The 26,507-nt window shown below is 37.9% G+C and overlaps 1 protein-coding gene across 9 annotated transcripts in view; it reads right to left on the reverse strand.

Annotated features, from left to right (window-relative positions):
* FRY (FRY microtubule binding protein) overlaps window positions 1–26,507 on the reverse strand; it is a 251,577-nt gene that overhangs the window by 14,870 nt on the left and 210,200 nt on the right. For all 9 annotated transcript variants that reach the window (XM_074568017.1, XM_074568023.1, XM_074568003.1 and 6 more), the window contains 10 exons: window positions 21,617–21,757; window positions 20,714–20,893; window positions 19,469–19,630; window positions 18,541–18,615; window positions 17,337–17,507; window positions 11,687–11,887; window positions 10,983–11,144; window positions 7,270–7,433; window positions 5,898–6,087; window positions 30–179 (listed from right to left, as the gene is read on the reverse strand). In XM_074568017.1, the coding sequence (XP_074424118.1) occupies window positions 30–179; window positions 5,898–6,087; window positions 7,270–7,433; window positions 10,983–11,144; window positions 11,687–11,887; window positions 17,337–17,507; window positions 18,541–18,615; window positions 19,469–19,630; window positions 20,714–20,893; window positions 21,617–21,757 (1,596 nt within the window). The remainder of the gene's footprint in view (window positions 1–29; window positions 180–5,897; window positions 6,088–7,269; window positions 7,434–10,982; window positions 11,145–11,686; window positions 11,888–17,336; window positions 17,508–18,540; window positions 18,616–19,468; window positions 19,631–20,713; window positions 20,894–21,616; window positions 21,758–26,507) is intronic.

The following is a 26,507-nucleotide window of genomic DNA, read 5'->3' on the forward strand; positions in this document are numbered from 1 at the left end:
CACGTGCCTTTTGAAAGGAATATACTCACTGTTTCTGCATCTACAAAAAGGGTGGGACATTCTGAACACGATGTTAACATCTGAGAAGACCTCACAAACTTGGAGCCTATTCCTCGCAGGTTGTCTCCCAAGTAACTAGCTGCATCGCAGGTTAGGAAGCAGAATCTTTTCTGAATATTCTGGAAAGCAAAATACAATTTATTACGTTCTTTCCTCAAGTACAAGCTTCTTTCGTTTGTAAACAAATGGCATGATTTTTTTTATTTTGCACAATAACATGTGCAAAAGACACCATTTCCCTGTGGAGAACTGAACATCTGCTCAAGGATACTGAGTAATAGTTATTATGCTGGAGACAGTGTACAGCTGGGCAGCTGTGAAACAAATTACAGAATTCATAATAATCTACTCCTGAAACACATTATTCCTTGTAAAGATGATTCAATCTTTATAAAGCCTTTTACCCACAGGTAGCTTTTTTTTTCTTGGCTATACAGAGTTAACAGAGCTGATCACCACATTACTTTTTTCTGCCCATTCCGGGCATTGTTTTGTTAGTGTTCCATGTCAAGTGGCTAATCAGATAATATAATGGACATCCTAATGCCAAACAGCAGCATGGAAAATCAGAAAAAACCCTTTTGTTTTCCCCTGTGGGAAAAACCTTCTTACTAAAACTTTTCTGCTGCTTGGGAGGACTCCAAAATACTGCACTGCATCCGGGAATTATTCTTCTCAGAAAAATTTTTTGGTCTTCTGAGTCCTAAACCAATTTAGTCTTCCAGTAAAATACTACTGCTGGTACTTTATTTTCAGTGACTAATATATAAAGTGAAGAACAAATAAAAATAATATTTTAGTCTTGCAGGAGCTGAAATGATATTGATAAATAGACAGCAGATTTCACTGCCAAAATACATCTCACTGAGGCCAACTGCTCAGCAGGTGGGAGTAACATGAACATATTTTTAAAAATAAAAGTATGCAACATTTTTATATGATTAATTCCACGTTACCATAGGCATTTCTCTGAGGAATGTAGGTTAGGATCTGTATTGCGGTAAGCATGCCCAAATACCAATTTGGATGACAGATGGAGGTATTTAAAAGATGGGTAGACATAGTGGTTAGAGATATAGTTTAGTGGTGGTTTTTGTCAGAGTTAGGTTGAAGGTTGGATGATCTGAAAGGTCCCTTCCCACCTAGGCAATTCCATGATTCTATAGCCTGTTACTGCTCCTACACCAGAGCACTGAAGTTAAGTACCTAAACTCAGGTGATCTGAGTTCAGACTTTCTTAATAATGGAAGCTGTTGGATTGAATGACTTTTTTCAAAAAAGCTACATAAGCCCTCACATTGTAGGTAGGGTATACATTGGCAATAATCTATAAAATGGTTAAAGAGAAGCTTCCTCTACAGACCAATTTCATAACAGCTTATTTGTGAATCTCTCTCTGAAGCATCTGAACTGTCCATCTGAACACAGTTAAGATTGGACAGACTCATATTTGTCTCACTATATGTTTCTACCATCTTATTTCAACACAGAAACAAAGTGCTATACATGTCATTCAGCACATGGCTCAGATTCTCTGCTGCGCTGACTCTGTAGTAGAGGCAGGGGCTCTTACTAATTACCACCAAACCAGGTAAATGATTATTTTTCTGAGAAACTAGCAGAATCATCTGAATCTCAGAACTTGGAGACAGCTGGAGAGGGACTTTTTACAAGGGTGGGTAGTGATAGGACGAGGGGCAATGGCTTCAGGCTGAAAGAGGGTAGATTTAGATTGGATATCAGGAAAAAATTTTTCACCATGAGGGTGTTGAGACCCTGGAACAGGTTGCCCAGAGAAGCTGTGGATGCCCCATCCCTGGAAGTGTTCTGGACCAGGCTGGATGGGGCTTTGAGCAACCTGTCTAGCGGGAGGTGTCCCTGCCCATGGCAGGGGGTTGGAACTGGATGATCTTTAATATCCCTTCAAACTCCAAGCATTCTATGATTCTATCAGTGAACTAGAAATAATTAAGAGGAAAGCCAAAGAATCACAATGGAGAGAAATAGCTACTAAGAATTGCTACTGAAAAGACTGATGTGTTTAATGCCTTCTTTTGACTTATTGCTCCCAGAAAGGGCATCTGTACAGGTAACAAAGAGACATCTATGAAAACTCAGGTGAGAACAGAGCTTGCTACTAAGGGCTTGGATATTTTTACATCTTTGCAGATTAGGAAAGTTCACGCCATGACAGTTATAATGCTGGCTGAAGAGGTGTCGGAGCCATAACAAATATATTTGAAAACTCACAGAACACAGGGTGTGTAAAAAACTTGAGGAAAGTTCTTATCTCAAAAAACCACAAGAGCAAAAGAATTAAACACAAAGTCCAAGAAATGGGGGAACAGATAAGAAATGAGTAAAAGGCAGTACAGATTTGGTCAGAACAAATCATATTAAACTATTTAATTTTCATGAAAGGCTAAAATATTCTATTAGGAGGAGGTGCAATTGATAAGTTATATGTTAACTCATTTACTATCTTAGAAGTAAGGTAGAGAAATCCGGTCTAGAGGTAACTAGTGTGCAAAACCATATTCAGCAGTTAATTATCAGCAGCTCACTGTCCAATTGGAAAGATAAATTGAGCAGAATTCCACTGGGGACTGTCTCAGGCACTAACCAAGTCCTTAATGAAAATACTGAATAATGGAATATGCAATATGCTTATTAAATGCATGGATGAGTGAGCTGCAGGTGCTGCAAACTCCGTGGAAGCCAGGATTAGAATTCAGACTGGTCTTCATAAACCGAAGAAGCGGTGCAGAGAAAAGGAAGAAGGACAAGGTTGCACACCTAGAAGGAAACAGTCCACAGAGCACATTCAGGATGGTGAATAACCAGGAAGGCAAAATTTTATAGAACAAGATCTGCATACTAGATTGGGTTACAAGTGGAAAATAATTAACTGTATTCTACTGTACAACAGTTAGCAGAGAGAAATTTTTAAACAGGAATACCTTCTATAAAAGAGGTAATCCTCTTATAGTCAATACTGGTAAGAACTTAGGCTGAAATACAGAACCCGTTCTTGCTTTTCATGTAATACACAGACTAACTGAAGAGAGCCCATAGCAACAGTGAGAACTTTAGAAAATATGACTTATGGAGAAGGTTGAAAGAACTAAGGTTAAATAAGAGAAGTTTGGGGTAGCTGAAGCCGTGGTAATGGTCTTCAAATTTAAGCAGCAACTGCAAAGAAAAGAAGAAGTACCACCGTGTATAGAACAAGAAGCCATGGACACAAAACACAGAAAATTAAGTTTTCAAGTGATAAGGAGAGTTAAGCATTGGACTGCATTGCCTAGGAATGTTGCGAAGTTCCACCTTAGCCTAAAGTTTAAGAACAGCCTAGATAAAAAAGTTAAAAAACATTTGACCAGAATGAAAGTTATAGTTCATCCTGTCCTGGGCAAGATCAGGAACATGAACTCTTCAGGTCCCTTCCAGCATACATCTACTCATGTATTTGAACAGTTCTAGTTTATTTTATGAAAATAAATTCCTCAAAGCATTTCAGTCATGGCTTCATCCAAAGCTGACCCGTCTACTGTTTAGATTCAAGAAAACATATTCTTCCTCTACTGCTTTCCTTTTCAGATATTCAACAATCCATCTACAGTTAAGAAGATAACAGTCTTGAACAGTGTTTTAAAGTAGTAAAATGTGAAACAGCAAGAGACTGTACTTTGGTATCTATGTATAGTACTTCACTAAATATATTTATTTTGCAATTACATGGACTAGCAGTTCTATAATAAGTTATCATCTCAGCTATGTCCTTCTGGGTGCAGATCACAGTGGCTGAAATCTTTCAAGCAAGGTCTGAATGCAGTATATATTTTATAAAATGGGACTACTGTGACTAATAATGCCAACCGCCAGCATATTATGAATAGGTATATGCCTGCATATAGTTGCTGTGCATTGTGTCAATGTAAATAATAACAAAATACTCTCAAAATGTTTTCTTCTTAACCTCAGGTTTCCTCTTCTCGGAAGAGGACTTTTCGTAACAAAAGGGCTCGATTGTGGAAACTACTTGCTAGCTCTCAAATCGACTTGTCTTGGAACTGGCTGGTCTGCTGGAAGACATTAGATTTGACAGAAAACAAAAAGGCAGCCCTAAAGATAACCCAGAGATCTCTGAGCTATGACTTGTTTACAGGAAAAGTACTTCAGTAATTTCAGGAATTTTAAACAAGTTTAGCGTGTTGTGGGCAAACATCCAAGATACCATTAACTTGATGCAGACTGAAATGTAGGTGCCCTAGAAAATGCATTTCTTTCACTTCACCAAGTATTTAGTTGACAAGCTCCTCCAAACAAAGATTTTGTTTCACAGTCAAATATTTTGGCAGTACTTTGCATTGCAAGCCTAGCATATATTGGGCTTGTTTCTGAAACTTCCTGTTGGTGAGGGTCAAAAGTCTTTTAAGTTAGCAGAGGAGTAGCAAAGTTTGATGGTGCAAACACAATACAATTCCAGACAAGCTGGGGTCTTAACGAAAAAAATCTGGGAAAATAATACTCCTATGTTTTAACCCTGAAGAGGAGAACAGAGCTATTTTTATAAACTAAAAATATGGCTGGTAATGTTTAGGTCTTGTATTACACAGTGTTATTTCTTTAGTTTTCAGAAGTGTGACACCAGTTCCTTTTCGCCTCTTCAAAGATAACAAAAAGGACAAATAACTCTCAAAACACTTGAACAGGGCTACTAACCTCTAGGACTGACCTAAGTGCAGAAAAGCTGAAATACATATTATGAAGAAACACAGGACTAATTTTCAAATTTGAACTGTCATGCACTCAAGTCAGCAAGTTTTTTCCTTCCAAATGGTTATTTATCAGTGTTTAAAAGAATGCCTATGAGGCACCCCTATTTACAGTGGTGTGATGTTTAAAGGAGGACACAGTGTGCAGCTAGAGAAGACATGCAATTAACTGCAGTGGAGCACAGAGGAAACAGGATGGAGAGGAGATTCTTACTGTGTGATGCTTCTTTCTTATAAGGATGTTCTTAAAGACATGAAAAGATCTTGAGATTGTATATTTATTAGCGGGGTACCCATTGCTAATAAAAAATTGTGTATTCTGAGATCATGGGTACTTAAACTCTGCGGGAAGTTACCCGGCTGCTGTGTACGCTGCTGCAGCATGCTAAATATTCTGCAGATGCCTCATATGAAGCAGAAGAAACAATTAAAAAAGGCTTTAAAACTAATTACAGGTAAAAAGAGACTGTCATTCCTTGGCGCACCTTGTACATTTGAATCCTTTTTTTTCTTATCTTTTTGCAAGATTCTTATCTTTGCGAGCATACAGTTTTAGAAAGGAGAAATATATTTCTAGTCTTCAGACTCAGTCTCTGGAACTTACGTTACATGATGGCAGCTGGATATTTCTATTCAGGTGATTAGGTATAGAATATTTAATAATGTTGATATTTACATGGGCATGGTCAGATTTCAACAGTTTGAGATGAAAGAACAGATTAACAATAGTTTGAGATGAAAAGACTTTTTTCCGTCTCTTGCAGTTATTCTTTCAGGCTGTTTGTAAAGTAGTGAAGAAAAGACTCTTTAAAGCGGATCCATATTTTATAATGTTATCTCCAAACCTGTAAGTATGAGATACACACTATTTTTATGACAAAACTGGTCCTAGAAGATAATTCTGCATGAAAATCTGGTATGGCAACTCCACAGCATGCAAAATTGCAATGGTTATATACCTAGTAGTTCATTACTGGTACTACTACCAAGAACCATCCTAATTAATAGCCACACAAAATCTAAACATTTTGACTTTGTGTCTTAAACTTATTTTCTCACCTTAAACAGGGAAGAGAACACATGAAATGTATAAACTGCACAGGAACCATCAGAGTCGCACATGAGCTGGTTGATATGACTACGCCAGGCTTCTTCTGCGTCATCACATGCTGCTGGCTGAAATGCAGCAAGGATGGCAGAAAAAAAGGGCGAGGGAGGAGGGGAGGCATTTCTATCAACATCTCCAAAACTGAAGGAGGAAAAAAAAAAAAAAAACTGCGATGAAAGAAGAATACCAAGGAGGTGTCAGATAAAATACACTGTAACAGACAGACATAATCACAGGAACAATTACAGCACTTTTCTAAAAATATTCATGAACTTTCAAATTACTTTTGAGGGTTGGCAAGACATTGGCTACAATGAGAAAAACCTCCAAATCAGAATCCCTGTCTTCAGGCCATTATCACCTATCTTCCTCCATCCCAGAATACTTGAATTGTTTTATTGTACCATCATTTGGAGGAAGGCGTCTGAAACGTCACAGGAGGATAAAGCCCATGAAGAACAACTCCTCAGCATGTACAAACATTATATACACTAACCTGTTTAGTTCCCCCCCAGCGTAATGGATTGGAGAAGATCCATCCCTTCTCCACACTGTTCTTAGGACAGAGCGTTATTTTGGCACTCCATGGTCAGTGAAACCAGCCGACTACCATTTTCAAAGGGTACTAAGCTACTTCATCTTGTGTATTATCCTTTGGGATGGAGAAATACTTCCTATGGTTTTCAAGAACAGGAACTGTTATTCTGAAACGCGTGGCACACAGACAGAGCGCCAGCTTCCTTATATATCCTCATTCCTTTCCTTTCCCTAAATACGGGCTAGTTGCAGTCTAACTCAGCATCCAAAATCTGAAAGAGCTCTACAAGGCACGGAAAAACCTTGATGGCTTGTTGCACCATATACTGGGGTCCAGCCATGTTCACCAGCAGCCTGAAGAGTATACAGAAGGGATTTTAGACAATATTGGCAATATTGCGACTTCCTTATGATCCATAAGAAATCAGAAGGATGAATACATGGCTGATCTGTTGAACAGCTAACTAAGCAGTATTTCCATTGCTGCGAATCTTTAAAAATCCTTTTTTTCTTTTGATTAAGTATATTACATACATATAATTACTAACTGCATTGATGTATGTAAAAATCATATATTGTTTTTCCTAGAAGGAAGATTTTGGGTGGGTTTTTTTGAGTTGTGTGAAAATTATGCAGGTAATTAGGGCATTGTCTTCTCACTGCTCTAAACTCATGAGAATTTTTTAACTCCTGTGGCCAAAACACCCTTTCCATTAACTATCACCTTGTTACCACTTCCTTGTACAGTGTAAAAGAACTTTTATGAGTAATAGTATATACAAGTACCTAGCAAGAGCAAATTGTTCCAGCCTGTCAACTTTCTCTTCAGTTTCTGTCATATCCAGACTAAGGCTATCACTGCATTCAAATGCTCCAGGGAGTTCATTTGTAGATCCTGAAAGGTCATCCTCATGGACTGCTGTATCCTGTTCTTCATGTACAGCTTCAGCCTAGGGGAGTGAATGATGATGTCTTAGAAATCAGCAAATTAATAAGTTAATTCCACGAATACACAGAAAGCATTTAATGAAAAAAACCAACACCTGACAACATGTTAAATTGCACAGATATAAAGTCACAGATTATATGACATTAATTTAGTTACACTTCTTCAAAAATGCTTTGTTCACTTAACTTGCTGTCTTGGATCAATATTATTTTTAAGGCATTTCTTCAATTTAGTTTGTCTAGCAAAGAATTTCAGTTTTCAATGCATTTGGCAACACAGCACGGAGGTTCAGGAAAAACAGTAGGGTTCTTGTTACTGTCAGGCTCTCCTTGTCACTTATTACTTTTTAGTGTCCAAGAGTGTATTAAAGTCTCTTAAAATATACGGAAAACAATCACCGTCTGCAAGACTATATGCGTGTTTAGAACTGAGAATTATTTTTAGCATGTTCATTTACATAATAACTTCCATTCAAGAGGAATCCAAAGAGGTCATTAAAAGGATTATGCATCATCTATCATTTCCTTCCTTTTACATCCACTAGCACCTAAAGGTCTTGATTTCTTTTTGAAACTTTGAAATTTCTCTCGCATTTTTAGTCTGAGCAAATTTTGTTTCAGTTTTAATCTTTTGGCTTTTGTCTGCATCATCCATAGCATCCTGCAAAGCAGTTCCTGTAGGGATGACGGCAGTGGGTAGCTCAAATTCTATCTTTTCTGTTTGGGAAATATCTCATAAGGTGTATGTTTGTGCACATATGCATATGTGCATGTCCATACGTGTGCTGGGAGCTGGTAGGGAGGGAAATCCATGGCAAGTGGAATTAAAATAGAAAAGTGGCCTTCTTCAGGTTACTGGACCTGCTTGGATCCTACAGATAAATTCTGGGGATTTGTATTTCTTAAAATTAAACAAGACTTGTATCAGAAAAGACAGGATCTGAAATTAAGCAGGAGAAAGCGGTTTTGGTTTGTTTCATTTTCTAAGTGAATGGGATAGGAATATTTCTGAGTCCAGGGTGGACGAAATGAATTAGAGCACAAACCATCTTGAAAAGAGAAATGAAAGCTATATGGCTGAATTACCAGAATAGGAACCAGAGCAACTGGCAAGAAGTGTAAATGTTTCATGCTTCTTCAAGAAGCAGTTAACCACTTCCAAATATGAAATATTAGCTTGAAAGAACCATTAGTTTGTTCACTACAATGCCAGTGTTTGTGTGAGGAAAACACATTTTCACGGGACAGGGTAAGGGAGGAAGAAAGAGGAAGCAAACACTTCCCACTCATTGGAGTCCAATACAATGACCCAAAATAAAAAAAGTGGACTTCGAATAGTCATGAAGGATTGCAGTACTCTTCCAGAAATCGGTGAGTTTAGATAACTTGAAAAATATATAAAATTGCATAATCTGAATCTTTGCATCCCTCATAGCATTATCCATCACTGCCTTCTAATCCCTTATACGTACTACCTTAATTATTGTGATCACTATCTTTAATAGAAAATAAGTTTAACTAATCTCATGCTGTTAACAGTAATACCTTGGTTTTGACACTGAAACATTTGAGAAGTGGACAACTTAATCAGTCTGGTGCTCTCATTCACTGCATCTATTTAAATGTTAAGCAGATATTTTTGGTTTTGCTTATGATGCAACAAATAAGCATTTTTGTTCAGCACTAAAGAAGTAACAAAAATTTTCCTCTGCATTGCTGACATGCCATCAGGTCTCTGAAAATAAGAACTCAGAGGAAAAGTGAAACAGGAAAGAGCTCAGAGGTTGCGTTAGCAAATTAAGTAAAAAATATCTAGGTGCAAGTTTCAAGTTTTCTGACTAAAAATTGAATTTGTTTATACTGACTCCAAATTGTTTTGAGTGAAAATAGCGAAGTATGCATGCTAGAAGAAAATATCTTTGAGGCAAAAAACACTAAGGCAACATTCTTTCTAAAGCTTACCAATTCAAACATCTTTGTAATACTGGCAAATCCTTGTCAACTTGGGTTATGTATTTCACCAATATCAAACCTGTCCCAGGACTAGCTGAATTTGCCTGTCAGTCCCACAAGAAACTGCTGTGATTTTACATTCTTCACTCATTTACTTTTTCCAAAGCTTTTCATTTTTTGATGAACACTGGCACATGGGGACACTAAAGAAATGCTCCCAGTTCTAAAGATTCTAAAACCCCAGGCATATATGAAACTCATGAACTGTGATTTGCAATTCTTAATGTACATACCAATAGCTACTGCAGCTGGATGCGTGAGATTAGCCGCAGTCACCACCTGCAAACGTATCTGTTCTGACCGCAGCTTCCTGACTGAAATTCTGCCAACTTCTGCTGCTTATGGTTGCTATGTGGTAACTTGTCTACCAACAGTTGTTTTGACAAATGATAATGAGTTTACCTTTCCCACAACCGTTATTTTGAGAGGTTCCCCTCCTTTCTCTATCCTTATCCACATTTCTCTCCTGCTGTCCTTTCTTCCCCCTGGTGAGGTTTCTGGCACAAACAATTTGTTCAATATTCAGCACAATTCCAACCTCCTTTTCTATGACCTCTTCACTAGAAGTTACCATTACTTCTGTTATATGCAGTGCTAGCAGTACTGTATCAATTTTTTGCGTGGTTGCATTTGGAGGGCACCACGGGCAAGAACTGGAATGAAAGCTGATGATTATGCAAGACATATTCTTCCCTTGCCCCATTCCCTTACACTGCTTTTTCTGCAGAAGTCACCCAATTTACACGTGACAGAGAAAGCCTTACTGGTAAGAGAACAGTGTCATAAAGCCACTAACCCCCACAAACACCCCACCCCAGATTATATTTCTGGAGAGACATTTGAGAGGAGTAGGTTCACCTGATCTCCCACAAACAAGTATTACTAAACAAAAAATTAAAGAAACAGTCCCCACATTGATAATCATTTACCAACCTTACTGTATGTTCATCTTCTGATACAATTCTCTGAAATAAACTGTGCTGAACTGTTGTAGCCTTGCAAATCCTACCTTCCCACCACCACCCCACACCCCCCCGCAAGACAGCTTAATATTGTGGTCATGAATTTAAAATTTCTGAGTGTCTGCCAAAAGGCAAGAACAGAATCCAGTGCACACAACTGTACAATAGGTTCCCACATACAAAAAAATCTCAGAGAATACACGCATACACCCACCACATGAGTTGGCATATCTTTCTTTTCAATCAGCATGAAGAACAAAAGACTATTCCCTTAGGGTTGTAACTTGCAGCCAGTTTTGTCTTCCAAAGAGCTTGTAGTATCTTGGTGCATAGGTAATGCAATATAATTAAGAAACAATAAATAAAATCTCTTCATGAAAAAAGTGTAAGTAGAAAGGAAAGGATATGAATGTGCAGGAGCACATTAATGTTTTGTACTATGCCATTACATGCAGGAAGTCAGAATGTACTTGCTTTCACAGATCAAACCCTTCATGAAAGTGTAAGTAAAATAAACTTGTAAAAGTGTAAAGTAAAATACAGTCCAGTTGGAAAAGAAAGTAAAAATGTATTCACCTTGGATCCTTCAGACACTTGGAGATTATTCATATCGGGCAAAGACACATCAAAGCTGGATGTTCCTATATTAAAATGATGAGGGTCTGCTGAGGTTGTGTCACATGATGTAGAAAGTGAATCAATATGATTTGTATCTTCAGATGGGGAAAGAGTTATAATCTGTTTAAAAGACCACAAAAGCACAGAACTGAGTATACAGCTACCCCACTATACACTGCATTTATGAACATGCAAAGCAGACATGTCTTAAGGGTCTGTGATGGTGGCTCTCTTAGTTTCTACATGCGGATGTATTATAACCCTTTCAACGTTTCTGTCATAAAAATTGTATGCAAACATCCTAGAAGTGAACAATGAAAACTTGACACAGTTTACCAAACTGGAGTCTTATCCTATTTCTTTAAATATTAGATACATCAGAAAGATTTGCTACTGGCCAATTGTGCAAAATTGTCACATGGTAATTTGTGGAAAAAAGGGCAAATAATCAGATCTGATGTTTCCTGTGTTTTGAATTTTGCATTAAAATTCCTGTTTACATTTGCAAAAAAGGAAAAATCAAGCAGTGACAAAACACTGCATTCCGTGCCACCCCCCCAGTTTCAGCTGATTAAATTGCACCTGGGCGAGAGGAAACTAAAAACCCAGCTTATTTAAAAACACAACCCTATCTTTTCTTAAATTGCAAGTTTGCAACGTACTAGGTCTGAGTTCTCCAAGATTTGGCTGGTGGTCAGGTCCTCCTCCTCCGATGACTCATCCGAATCCTCACGGTTCATTTTGTTCAGGCTGGGCGTGCTCCCCGAGAGCTGGCTCTCTTCCAGCAGCTGCATGTCACACTTGTCCAGGCTATCCAGGGACCGTCTGCGTACTCCCCAGTTGAAGTTGTCCATGCTCTCCCCCTGAAATCAGATACAGGGTCAGCTTCCTTGAGTTGAAACTCATCACGTACAAACCACTAATCATTAGATCAAAGTTAGCTCAAGAAATATCTTGATGTAAAAATACAATACAAACTTGATATAAGCATTACTTTGATTGTTTACCTGGAGATAAGAGCAGAAGCATGGAAATGACAGTTAAATGAAGATTCATTCTTTTCAGTATTAGATGTTTTTCATGCATTTGCTGATTTAGGAATTCGTTTTTGTAAGTCCACATATACACATGCCTCAATGCCAGTAGAGCAATGACAGGCAAAGAAAAGTTTGGAAGCAATTTTAAAGGATTTTCCCATAATGTTTAAAAATATTAGTAGCACAGTTCATAGCAATGGTTCAGTTGTGAAACACATGTTAAAGATTTTAGATTCTTTTCATTATATACATAACCATAATGATGAGTTAAGGTAGATTTGAATGAACCCTTCATTTAGCATGCAAAATGCAATAGATAAAGCAGCACAGCTTTTAAAACTTTTATTCTAGGCCCATATAGCTTATTTTTGTAACTTGAATTTATTTTAATTATTTGAAACTATGCTCTGAGAATAACCTGATTAGTACTGACTGAGATTTCACTTTTTAAACAAGACCAGTCAAATGGACCAAACATTTTATATAAGTATCCCATTGCAGTTTTGGGTATTTTACCTAGTGTGAAAGTCCTCGACCTTACATCAACACAGGAAGGAAATTTATAAAGAAAAACATTTCTTTTCAAGGTTCAGGGATGACTGCTTAAAACAAGACTCTGTGAGATGCAACTTAAACAAGCAAACAAACTTCAAGTTGACAGTGATCTTTTAAATATAAATTTCACAAAAATATAGTTCTGCCTAAGAAAATCATAAATATTCCTATCAAATCACTGATTTTGAGTATCTCCTGGGCTTACGCACATTAAAATTATGCACAATCATAGAGAAAGAGATCTCAGTTCAGTAAGGTCCCTTAAGCAGATTTGTAATTTTAAACACCTGAGTAATCCCCATTCAGGACTACTCGGACATTTACTGAATGGGGACTAAACTGCATAAAGTGCAATTAATTCAATTGCAGTCTTACCTCCTTAACAATCAACAAATTTCACAAATAGATCTTATTTTGCATCATTGCCCTTTAATACAATGGACTGTGGAATATGATTAGAAAGAGGGAAAGTTCAGTTTCATGAATTAAGCTTACTGTTCATGAACAAATATGAGGAAAAAAGAAAAAAATATTTTTTGGGGAAAAGACAATCCAAAAATGCAAGAATGGCAATCCACAAGAACATTTAGAATTAAGGAATGCACTATATTCAAAAGCAAATGAACATGAAATTGTTATGAAGCCAAACACATTATTGGAAGAGCCCTGTATTTTCATCCTGGGACTGGGATCATATGGTAGTTTTGTGCGGGAAGAGAACCAAACACATCTAAGATTTAAGAAATGAGGTCTCTCTGAATCATAAAAATGACCATTCAGTTCCCACCTATTTTTTTTAACAAATTGTTTTGTTGTCCATCCTCCTCCACAAAGGCTGGAGGACACATGCAGCAATGAGACATCCTCCACAAACACACCAGTTACTGAACTAACAAATGACAAAATGACATAAATAAGCAAGCAAGCAAAGATGACTGTCATCACACCCTGATCCTCGTGATGCCTACTACAGCTATCAGTAAACTTTGCAGCCCATGCCTGTGGGAATATTTCTTGTTGCAGTTTCGTTCTGCAATTTCTGAAAGAAGGAAGCCAGCAAAAAGAAGAAAAACGAAAAGGGACACTTCCAGAGCATGCAGTTAGAAGGGGGAGTGAATTAAAAGTGAGGGAAAAGGATAAGGGAGATGAAACACAGTGCAACCCAAATCACCCATAGTATTTGGGTTAAAGTAAGGTTGCTACTGGGGCACCCAGAATCATATTGAATTCAAAAGAGAGGTCAACACATGCGTACAAAGACGGACTTGTTTTTTTTATAGTCTGTTAAGCAATCTTTCTTTCACAGTTAACAAGAAGGAGGGAAGGTGTATTTGAGAGGCTGTTCATTTTTATCTACATGGGGAGCAAAGCTATCTCCTATCTGAAGAGCCACCGGTAACAAACATCAATTCAAAAGAAAACAGTCACATATTGTAAATGTGTTTGGCCAGCAGCGAGCAGGTACCACATAAGACTTCCCTCAATCAGCAGCCTCTGGTAAAGGAGTGGACGTGCCCTTGCAGCCACTTTAAACATTACAACCACCACCCAGGGGAAAGGAGAGACACAGAAAAGGCAGCAAAAAGGGAAGTAACCTGATGTGGGGGAAAGCAGCGTAGCTCTTCCACAGAGATGGTAAGAATCATGCAAAACCTCTTTCACGCAAGTTTTTATCCTTATTGTATTGACTAAGTATGCAAAGTTAGTGGAGTGGCACAAATATTGTAGGGCATAGGTAAAAGTATTGTGGAACTGCAGAGTAAGGCACTATTTCCATACATTTGTATCTTTTAGAGCACAGGTATTTTGAGACAAAGATTTCTGGGGGGTTGTATCTGCCTAATAACTGACATACAAACTATCAGAAACAAATATGCAAAACATTGTTGTTCCTGAATTTTGTATCATTTGTACAATTTATTACAATTCTCTATCATTTCAGTTCTCTCTATACATTGATGAACTGCAAGTTTAGGTCCCAAACTGGCAACCACTGATGTGCCTTTTCAGTTTTCTTCACAGGGTAAGTGAGTCCAGCAAAGTTGGTAGGAGTATACAGCTGAATTAAGCCAAGCTGTATGGATTAATTAGTTTATTCACTTAAATTCAGTCTGGGGGGCAATGATGTAAACTTTCTGAAGAGGTCTCAGGTATCAGCTTTATCAAGATGCTAACAGGAGCCAATATACCACAACTGAAAAGATGGAAATGATATATAATTTGCCCATGGAAACAAATGGCCCAAACTTTACTATATTTTAAATAATGAAGTTTTTCTTTTGTTTCAAGATATTGTTTAGGCATAAAGATGCTAAAAGGAGAAATGGCTCAATTTGAAAAATGCTGATACTAGAATTATGATATGTTAAAATTTGTGAACTGTTGAACATGTCAAAAATAAACTTAAAATGAAGCAGAATTTTTAAAAAAGACCTCAAAAATATTTCTAATACAAGATAAAAAATGAAGCACCTGTCAGAAGTGCAAGCACACACACGCCCACCCACCTACGCACAGACTGAAGAAGGGGAGGGCAACAACAAAACTACGATGTTATTCTATAGTACAAATTTGCAAGAAGGCATAACATATGCTGGCACATCTGAGTTCAAGTAGCATTCTTACCTGAAGTTCCTGGATAGCAGATATAACAGATAGAAAAACAAATAGAAAGAATCTATGTAAAATTACTGTATTACAGACATCATAGACAAACATTTGCCTACAGTTGTAACTAATATTATCACAGAAACTTCAACTCTTCAGCCTATCATTCAAGTTTGAAAATAATCATTACTTGCTTTGACATCTTTATGAAATTTCAAACACATACATCTTGTGGTCTGGGGATGTTACAAGCATCACTGGCCTGTTTAAATCATAAGTGTTTTTTTGAAAGACTGCGCTCTTGCTAGCTTAAGTTTTCTAACACTGTTTTATTCATGTTTATGAATATATCAAATTCAGAACTGATGTTAAGGATACAGTTTTAACTCACTCATTAGAGAAGTAGCCTCTTACACCAGGTTTGAATTTGGCTAAAGTATCTACTTATTTAAAACAGTAGTAAGTCAGTCTGGACTAAGCCTTGGAATGCAAGGTCTCAGATCCATGGCAATTTAAAAACTGTATTAAGTGAAAGACTACATTTTTCATTTTATTTCACATAAAAATAGAGAAGCTTAGTATCTCTTCCACGACCAATTTAAGACAATCAGTGTATCAATTAATTTAGGCCTCAGTCTTGAAGTCAGGCACACATATAAAAAAAAAAAAAACTTTGCAGGGTCACAGTCCATGAAGGTAAACTCATTTTGACAGGAATTGTTCTGCACAATTATATATAATCTGTGTATGGTTTTAAATGGTGAAGAGAAAGAAGAAATTCCTGAATTTCACTGGACAAAAAAAATCATCCTGTGATATTTAGTCAAAATTGCAGTCCCAAGTCCTTTTAATATCTTGAAAGTATTTAAAACACAGAAATGATTGCACAAACAACCTGGCAATTGCTGTTTTGTCATTTATCATTGTTTGGAACATTAAAGGTCCTTGATAATATTTGGCTAATGTATTTTCAACCATTGATGCCAACTGCCTTTTTTTTTTTTTTTTTTAGTAAAGCCATGGGCAGTTGTGAGCCAAAATTGCTATATTTTGATACAGAGATTCCTGACTTGGAAAATAAGGAGTCTGCAACATCTCTTTTCGTTCCTTCACCCTTTCTCTTCATTGGAAAAAGAATTAAAATTCAGATGTACATGAGTTCACACCTGAGGGGTCTGTTTACCTTAAAATCATTTTATTACTGTAATTTAACTAGGGAGGAAACTGATTAATTCTTCTCGTACACATGTTCTTCTCTGTGCTAAGAGCAATGCCTGAGAGAATTCATGTTAAAATTGAGTCCAGATTATGACAAGACAATTTATTAAACTGTTAGGTTTGGTGAACATCTGCACCTTAATTACTTCAAAAGAGCTAACGACTTCTGAACTTTTAAATAGCAACAAAATTGTTAGACTTGTTTGGCAATGAACATTCATTTTTGGCCTTTCCCACCCAAAGAGAAAGAAATACTCCAAGTTTGACATGAGCAAGGTTAAAGGGCGTAGCCCCCCCAAAATTCAGCAGTTCTTCAGCTTTTTCCCTTCAGCAGTTTCAGCTCAAGGTGAGCTGACAGGCGTCACCCGTCAAGGCTTGATCTGGGCCCTCAGGGTTCTGTTTATCTCCTGTGTGAAATGATGAAATCGCAGACACCTCAGCAGAGTGGAAGGTACATCTCTAAGTGTTACTGATTTCACCAGCAGTTGCAGGAGTAACAACAGCCCAAGGGCTGTTCATTTTTTGGAGGGTTTGCAACAATTGCATTTTATGGGTTTTTAATCAGCAAATATATTTTTGTTAACAATTTAGACGTTTAAAAACTCTATTTAAAATTAAAAGTAAATTCACTGAAAAGGTACTAGAGGAGAGGCTTTATCTTCCAGTAACAGTTTTGCAGTGTTTCCTAGAGTAGATTCAGAAAGGAAGGGTGTGGTAGCCTCTTACTGTTATGCTACTGAAATAAACACTAAGAGAACATTATAAATAATCTGAACTCAAAACTAAGTTTATAGTTACACAGTTAAAGTTTTATGTTACAAAGAGTATAGCGTTTAGTAGCAAGAATATGAAACTGTTTTAATAAAAAAGCTGTTTCAGAGAAAATATACTGTACCTCCCCATCTTCCAGCTCAACATCTAGGAAATCAAAGTCCCTAAAGACTCTGAATTGTTGTTCACTGTTTGAATCATCCATGTTCTCCTGCTCCCTTGTTCCGTCTTCTGAAGACACCAAGCTCGTCTGGTGCTCAATCAGATCCAAATCACCACAGGAAGAAAAAATTACCTACAATTCAAAGGATTTCTCTTGTAACAAACTGTTCCCTCCGGTTGTTTCTTCCCAAAAGCTGTAATTGGTTATTCAGAAGACTGTATTTCCAGTACACACCTAATTCCTTCACTGAGTATTTTTAGAACACTCTTTATTATTTATGTTGGACAGGTGCCTTCAGATTAAACTTGTACAAAGAAACAACTTCATGCTGCAGGAACACGTCCAAGAATATTACAGCTACCTCCTAATGGCTGCAGACTGATGTTGCCTGGATGTTTGTATACATTTATAGGAACAAAATTCAGAGAATTTAGCAAAGGAAGTACTGTTAAGGGGATGAGCTAGTAAGTAAAAAAAGTCTCTAGTTAAAAGTGATGTTCTAAAATACGTCAAGATTAGAAAACACAAGCAGCTATAATTTTTCCTTTCCTACTAAAAATAATTATTCTGCAATTGAGTTGTGAAAATGCAACGGTCCCTATCTTGCAGAAATGAAGGACCTTTTCACCAGAATACAAGTGACATACAACGTATTCAAAAACATTCAGAAATTTTCCTTTCTCTGTAGAAAATATTTAATGACTATTTTAAGAGCTTCCTACCCTGGATGATCTATTGCTCATTTCCTGGCACCCGATAATATTAATTTTTAAAAAGTAACATTAGAACTACTATCTAATGGAAAAATCAGACACTCCCCCCATAGTTTTATTTCTGTAATTTAATTTTTTACTTTATAAAGACTCTAGATTGGTAATAGCAAAGGTCATTACTCTCTGCCCACTGAGACGGCATAAGTAAAACCTACAGCATCACAGATCTCTCACAGCAAAACCGTACATAGCTCTGTAAGTCAATTGCCTTTAAGTGAGAGGGCCATTCACACACTGGTCTATATGCTGAGAAATGCAGCGTGGGCCAGTACAAGTGACAATGACGGTAATGTGACATGAAACTGCAAATCAGGTCAGCAGCTCTGGGAAACTTCATTTTTAAAGTTTAGGACACAATGAAACAAAGAAATAGTCAACATAAGGCTACTTACTGAAGGGTTTTTACTCAGCCCAACTTCCTGACCACACAGAGAAAGGACATGCACCAGCTTTTCCTTTGTCCTTTTCTAGAAAACAAGACATTTCTCAAGTGAGCATTTTTTTAACCACACATTCTCCTGGTGGCTAGAAACATACATTAACGATTTTTAATTAGGAGGAACCAACCAAAGAATTAGTCATTAAGTGCTCAAAGGGTTGCTTTCAGAGCAACTATGCATACAAGGAAACATAAAAATAGCTGTTAACGATTTTGGTGTTTATTATTTTTATATTAGCCTATTAACGCTATTGAGCATAATAAGGAAACATTGGATCCTGTGCATCACTTCCAAAGGACAGTTCAGAAGCTTAAAAATAAAGCACATGCATAGTTATTTTTTGCAGAATTGGGCCTGAGTCACTGCTATTTAATCTGCTTTATTTAAAAAAAAAAGCAACAAATAAATTTATTCTGCATGGTTTTATTTTAATTGGCAGATAACTAAAATCAATAAGGTAATCAAACATCACTTTTAGGAAAATTGTTCCAAGGAATTCTTTTTACCTGATTTCAGAAGAAAACAACACTTGGGAAGCTGCACGTGCTGTCTATCTGCTCTCCTTGCTAATATCTGAACTCACCTGCCATTCTTAGCTAAATCTGACCTAGAGTTAGAGGTCTTAAAGAGATGCATTTCTTGCAGGTTGCAAGAAAACCACTGGCTAGAGAGAAGAGAGACATAATTCAGTCCATTTCTGAGACCAAGGAAGACATTCAGCATGCACACTCAGTCAGATGCTGTACTGCCACTACCCCAGTCAGCCAGGAGCTCCACACAGGGGCAGAGGGCACAAGCATTTAAGGACTTAGTGTGTGTTAATTCAGCTGCTCCATGTGCAGCTTGTTAATGAATAGTGGGCTACTTTGAAGGAGATTACCTGAGAGTACTGGGGTCTCTTCCAGCTCACAGGAACAAGGACATTGGAGTTAGATCCTGATGAGGTTGAAGAAGTGCTTCGGGTGACAGCCATTGCCCTGGGTTTACCATCTCGTCCAGAAGAACTTTGCAACTCATCATACCGTCTCCCAATGATTGGAGTCTTAAACAGAGAGTAATTATTGACTAGTACTATGCTCCAGGATGAACTTATAATGGGACATATTACTTCAGCTGTAGGAAAAGATTACTCTGAAGATCACATACAGGGGTAAAACAAGGAGTGCACCAAATTTCATGTCACTTGGTACGTATCTTATTTGCCACTGTGAACATCTCGGTAACTATTGCCATACCTAGTAGCTAGAGCTTATGCTTATGAAGAGCTAATACTCCAAGCAACTGTCAAACTAGTTTATAACATAAGAAGCATCAAAAAAACCCAGAAAGCTCATGAAATTTATTTTAAATCCATATTTCTTGCACCTGTTTTTAATGGGTTTTTCCTAAGAGTGCTGAGCACTCTGGCCCAGTTCCAACACACAGCAAAATGCTTTCTTGGATTGATGATAGGATGCTCAACATTTTCTAGAACTATACCTACATGAAACAACAAAAAGAAACTCTTTAAACAAATAGTACAAGATGCCTTTTTATATTCATATTTCCTTTTAACCCAAAGTTGCACTATTATCTATATGAAAAACTATATAATGCTGCAAAGCCATGCAGCTTCATAACTATAAATAAAGTGAGTTGCCCATTGAGGTCAATAGGACCATTCAGTTCTATAAAATTAAAAGGTGTACAGGGTTTGCAGGATAAAAACTGCTGTGAAAGAATTCAGTCAGAAGTCAGAAAATACTTCCTTAAAGGACATGTGTAACAGTTACAGAGAACATCCAAGTATAAAATGCTTGGAGGGGGATTTTATACATAGAGTATATTTATATATTGCAGTTGGAATAATTGCAACATAGCTTTTCCACCAGATAATTTTAAACACAACTAGTAACTCCTTACCCGCCCCCCCCCCCCCCCCCAAATCTAATGAAAATCCAGAAAGAGTCCTCCAGCATAGGTCATTGAATGTGTCACCGTGGAGCAAGAAGAATTTAAGAAAATTTCATTTTTCTAATTTTCCTTTCTTTGACAGTTTTCCAGCTTTCTTAAGGAGCCCCAACACATGTTTTAGGATTATCAAATGACAGAAGTAAGCTTTAAGTAGTAGAATCACAAATAGTACCTCTGAAATGTCAAAATGAAACTCTAAAGTCTTCCCTGGTAGCTCCTTGGAGGCACTGTTCCACACTCGATGTATTTCCATTTTTGAAAGATCATTGTGTTGATACGATGGTAAAACTAAACTGGCAGAACGAGAAACCACCAACTTCAGGATATTCAAGGCTTCTCTCCAGTGAATGCTCTAGAAATAGGTATATTTAATCAGCAAGTGGAAAGAAAAATTCACACATATTCAAGATCATTTACATTTTACAGTTGTATTTTTTGTAACATAATAAACATGTAGCACTGAAATATTATTATTCTTTCTCTCTCTTGGCCACTGACAAGGTACATACTTGCAGAGACCAACACTTGCCTAAGGTGTCATTGCTAGGGAACTGGCTTGCAACCTGAGAGACCTGAGTACAAGGCCAACTTGGCAAAGGATTTAAAATCTCCTACCTGAACGCCTTAATCAGAATGAATAAATATAAGGGCCACTTAAGAAGTCCCATTTAACAGAAAAGCTGACTTGACGTAGGCTCTTAACAGCTGTGAATTCCTAGTAGAAATATGTATTTTCCACTTGCCGAGAATTAGGTGCAGAAGTCTCTGAAGGGAAGTGCTTATGACACATCTCCCTTATGCTAATAATTAAAAAGAGTGTTCAGGCTCTGTCTGGTATTAAGTTTGCTCCTGATGTAGTGTAGCTGCAGCCTAATCCTTCTCATGCAGTGAATGCATAGCTGGCATCTGGGGATGCTCAATCTCCTAGGCACTGGATGTTTATAAACGAGATACCAAACTGGACAGTCACAGTCCTCTCTGCTAATCTAGTCTTAAAATCTTACAAAGAAAATCAACTTATGATAGTAAATACGGCTAAGTTCCTATGTTAATATAAAGAAGATATGGTATTTACCTGTACGTATTTTTCGATGGTTTTTAGCACTTCCATGTTAAACTGTTTCACAGGAATAGCTGACAGGTCCATATAACTAAGAAGACTGTAGATCATCTGTAAGAGGGACTGTTGCATACTAGGAAGGCCCTTTTCTAGTAGCTGTGAAAAAAGCGAAAATAACTAAGTTTTGAGACATTTCTTCTTATGGAAAAAGCTACTACTTTCATGAATACCATTTGTACTGTTAATCGTTTTTCACTCACTGATTTTGCAATGCCATTTTACAATCATTTTACAAGTGAAGATGATACAAGTGCGAAATAAGAAAGAGCTCTAAGTTGGGAGCCAAGTGCTAGCCTGTTTTGATAATGAAACATACATTTTATATATGCCTGCCCTAACTTATCCAGGAAACACATTCAGCAGTTGAGTAAACTGGTAGGTAAAATGTACACTGTAACCGGGGAAGCACATCCAATAAAAACAGGGGAGTATCTTTTTATGTCTACCTTTGCTGAAAGTCAGTGAGAAAAAAGAAAACATGCTGAAGAAACAAAACTACTACTATTCAGACATCAATATATATTTATCCAAATATACTTCACTGCCAGTATTCACTGTCTGTAACTGCCAAGGAAACATTTTCTGTTAAGGAGGAGATCGAGTCCCTGGGCACTCTTACTGTAGAGGCGAATACAAAGAAGGACTTCATCTAAATCCTGAAATTCTGGAACACCTGAGTGTAGATCCTGGAATACTACAATGAACCTTGGAAATGCAACTGTGCTCATATATATACATGACAGTAATTCAAGAGGCATACAGACAGCCATGCTATGTTTGCACATGTGTGTGAAATATCTCAGCTGAAAATTTCCTGGAAGGTTCTTTCGTTGGTGACAGGAACTGTCCCACCCCACAAATTTCAGAGGCAATGAAATGTTATTGCTGGAGGTTACCAGAGGCTCAAGACTAGACTCTATCCTTCTGTTCAGGCTGACATAAAAAGTTCTTCGCACATTGATTACTAGAGATATTAGGATCTAGAAAACAAACAATTATAAAAACTCTATGCTGCCTCATGTCTTCCATCAGAGAAAAATTTCAACTGTTATCCAAGTGGAGTTTAGTAATTTCTTAGATGCCCTCGCTAGCCTGAGTGACAAGGCTCCTCTTTTTATTGAATGAGAATGTTTCACACCAGCCAAAATGGAATGATCAGGTAGGACACACACCTGTCTCATCCTGCTAAATATCTTCTCATTTCTTTCATCAGTAAGACTGAGTAGTAATCAGTGATTCATAAAACAAAGTAGGCAAATTCCATTAACAGCACAATAGATGGAACTCACTATGCTTTATCTATTCCTCTACAAAAAGACAGCAAGAATTTTTAAATTAAAGGTAGTACATGGTAACTTGCTTCAGCCCATGGATACCTTTACTGAGAGATAAAACGTGCTTAGCAATTCTTCTTCAAAACAGGGTTACAGACTTTTTCTTGCCTTCCATTAGGACCTTGCAATGGGAGGTTTGCTTCCTTCTTTTTAAATAATCTATATGATCCAGCACATCAGCTGGTATGCCATTTCAGTGTAGGAATAAAGGATTAGAAGAAACTATCTGGATGAGAGAAAGAAAATTTTTGTTCTCTGACAGTGGCTGCTGCATCACAAGATCACTTTTGTGATGGGAAAAGGAATTCTTGGGAAATAATGGGGATTTTGTCTCTATTGATGGTTAGAAAGCTGTTCTAGGACCTTTATCTCTGAAAGCTTCTAGTTTCCATTCCAGTTTGTATAAATTCGTTGTCAACAGAATCCTTTGATTTAAACAGCTCTTGGCCCTTAAACTCTAAACATTTGTGGACTGTGCCAGTATTCACTTGTTCAGATGAGTATATGTGGTGGTTGATAGTCTGAGTGAATTTGTAACAAGAAAGAGTATTTCAGTTTAAAAAAACCCCAGCAACTTTAAAATGCATTTAGTGCAGTAAGAATCCTTTTGCTGCCAGAAGTAACAAAAATAGCAGCAAAATGGAGTTGTGGTAACACATCATTTGGATCACTGAGTTCCAGGACAAAGAGCTTCCACTGTATTTGTAAGAAGAACTCATAAGTGTCTCTCTCTTTTTTTTTTTTTTTTTTTTATTCTGGTCCATATGAACTGTTTTGAAGAATTGTGAATTTCTCTCTTGCTAGCGTGTGGTAACTATCTGGGTCTTATCTGCTTTCAGGGATCCACATTCTGTTGGCAACACTTGTCCTGTTCTCGAAGCAGCAACTAACCTACAACTCTCCAACTAACCTAGGTGGAGAGCGGAGTCTGCTCCTTCAAAGGCTGCCTGTGCTGGCTGTTGCTAGGCCAAGAGGAAACGGCATGCAGTTGTGCCAAGGGAGGTTTCGATTGGGCATTCGGAAAATTTCTTCACTGAAGGGGTTATCAAGCATTGGAACAGGCTGCCCAGGGAAGTGATTGAGTCACCATCCCTGGAGATACTTAAAAGACGGGCAGACATGGTGCTTCGCGATAATAGTTTAGTGATGGGTTTTGTCAGTGTTAGGTTGATGGTTGGACTAGATCATCTGAAAGGTCTCTTCCAACCTGGGCAATTCTATGATTCTGTGATTATAGTTGATGCGGCTGCTGGGGTGCTATTGCAGGTGACTGTTCCCTTTGCCCCTCCAAATCAGGCAGCAGGTGAGAAGAGATACTCAGCTCTTAGGCTATGTTGGTCAGTCAAACAAACATTTCCTGTGTCCATTGAGGAAATAAAAACCCTGTCTGTTAGACAAGCTGTCAGTGCGATAATGCCTCTCTAGGACATGCTTCTTGCAACACAGATGTTTTAATCTCTAGTGATTCCTTGGTTTTGAACAGGTTATGAACGCTCATGCTTCTATCACAAGTAATTCTCTATCTATCAGGGAGGAGGAGGAAACATCTACCATGAGCACATTACTATGCAATATGTGGTTTCTTGTTCCTTCTTCTGAATTAATAGCATTACCTACTTAGGTCCAAGCATGACCCTGGACTTCACTAGTGAATCACTAGTTTAACATGTGACCTATGTCAATTCAGATATGCTCCTAGAATGACCGTGCTGTCATGGTACAAGGTTGATTTTTAAAAATTAATATGCAAAAATCTAACATAAAATCAAACTAAGCTTTCAGCAATGTGTTTGTATGCTGATTTTGGTAGTGGAGGTTCAAAGTTCTACTGCACTGTTAAATAGTGATTTTTCCTCATCTGTAGACTGAGATCCCCAAGTATTTTTCTAGAAGAAACGATAATTTTTCAGGGATGGAGCTGGAATACATAAAACTGGGTAAGGAGCACTGCTTGCCACTGTAAGGTTTGGATAAGAACACAGTTAAAATGTCTTATTTTATGCCAGGATCATACCCCTAGCTGACAAGCAATTACCTGCCATCAAATAGGTTAAATGCAAAATTTCGTCTGAATTGCAATAATTGAAGCTTTTATCTTCTGCAGAGAGAATTTGTTCTCATAGTCTTAACTCGTGGTATATAGTCCCCTTCTGAAGGTATACCTGTGTGTTTGGAGGGGTCACCTTTTCAACACAGATTTCCTTTGTTATTCTTAAACACTGTATGCCTCACAATTTCCCTCAGGCCCAAGCACTGGGGATTGAGCCAGGATCGTTAAAGACTGAGGCTCTGTAACCAATGGCTAAAACATTCAACTGCAAATTGACCAGTAGGGCTTTTAACGTGTTTAGCTTTACCTATTGACAGTATATCCCACAGTTGGTTTATAGGAGACAGGAGCACATTGTTTATCCTAGGCTGGGGATTAACTCAAAAAAGGGGAAACATTCTGAATGCTGGAAAAATCTTTTTCATGGCCACAGCAGGCCGAACAAGATGGTTTCTTGTCTCTTGCTCCTCCTCCAGACTGGCAGCTACCCTTTACCCACACAAATATTCCCCAGACATGACTCAACAAAGCTGCAGTCGATGTAAATACAGAGAAAGGAAGTCAGTCGTGCCTACCACTCTGTCATCCTTCGATGATGGTGCTATGTGAGGAATGTGCCTTAATTACAGCCAAAAACCTGCCTGACTTGCTGTTAATATAGGTGGTGCCAATCTACAGCAAGGGGGAAGTGCAAAGATGGAGTCTTCAGATGCATGTCTAAACCCGTTTTGAGGGGAGCAAGATCACATGCAATGGCCTTGTAGAGCTGCTGCAGCACTAGTAACTTTACGTAAAGCACTGCAGGGAAAATAGAGGGGCAAATGCTTTCCTAAAGCTGGGAAAGCAAAGGAGAAAGTTTAAACCTCAATTTTTACAGCATTTATTAGGAATACAAGTTTCTGCTGAGAAGGAGACACTTGACTGGAGGATTGGGTGGCTATTTGGTGGCTGGGACTGTTTAGTTTGAGGAAGAGGAGGCTGAGGGGAGACCTCATCGCTCTCTACAACTACTTGAAAGGCCATTGTAGAGAGGTTGGTGCTGGTCTCTTCTCACAGGTAATTAGCGATAGAACAAGAGGGAATGGGTTCAAGCTGCAGCAGGGTAGGTTTAGGCTGGACATAAGGAAAAAATTCTTCACAGAAAGAGTGGTCAGACACTGGAATAGGCTGCCCAGGGAGGTGATGGAGTCACCATCCCTGGATGTGTTTGAGAGTCGTTTAGATGTGGTGTTAAGGGATATGGTGTAAGGGAGAACTTTGTAGCATGGGGTTGATGGTTGGACTTGATGATCCCAAGGGTCTTTTCCAACTTAAATGATTCTATGATTCTGTGATTCTATGATTGAGAGTCGTGTTTGAAGAGCTAATAGTTCTTCAGAGTCTCTGAGTTTAAAAACAGACTGAAAAACCTCAAGGTGCTGTCTAATTTCCTACAGGAGAGTTATGGCTTCACCATCAGTTA

Source organism: Larus michahellis, chromosome 1, assembly GCF_964199755.1.
Source record: "Larus michahellis chromosome 1, bLarMic1.1, whole genome shotgun sequence".
In the NCBI taxonomy this organism is placed as follows: domain Eukaryota; kingdom Metazoa; phylum Chordata; class Aves; order Charadriiformes; family Laridae; genus Larus; species Larus michahellis.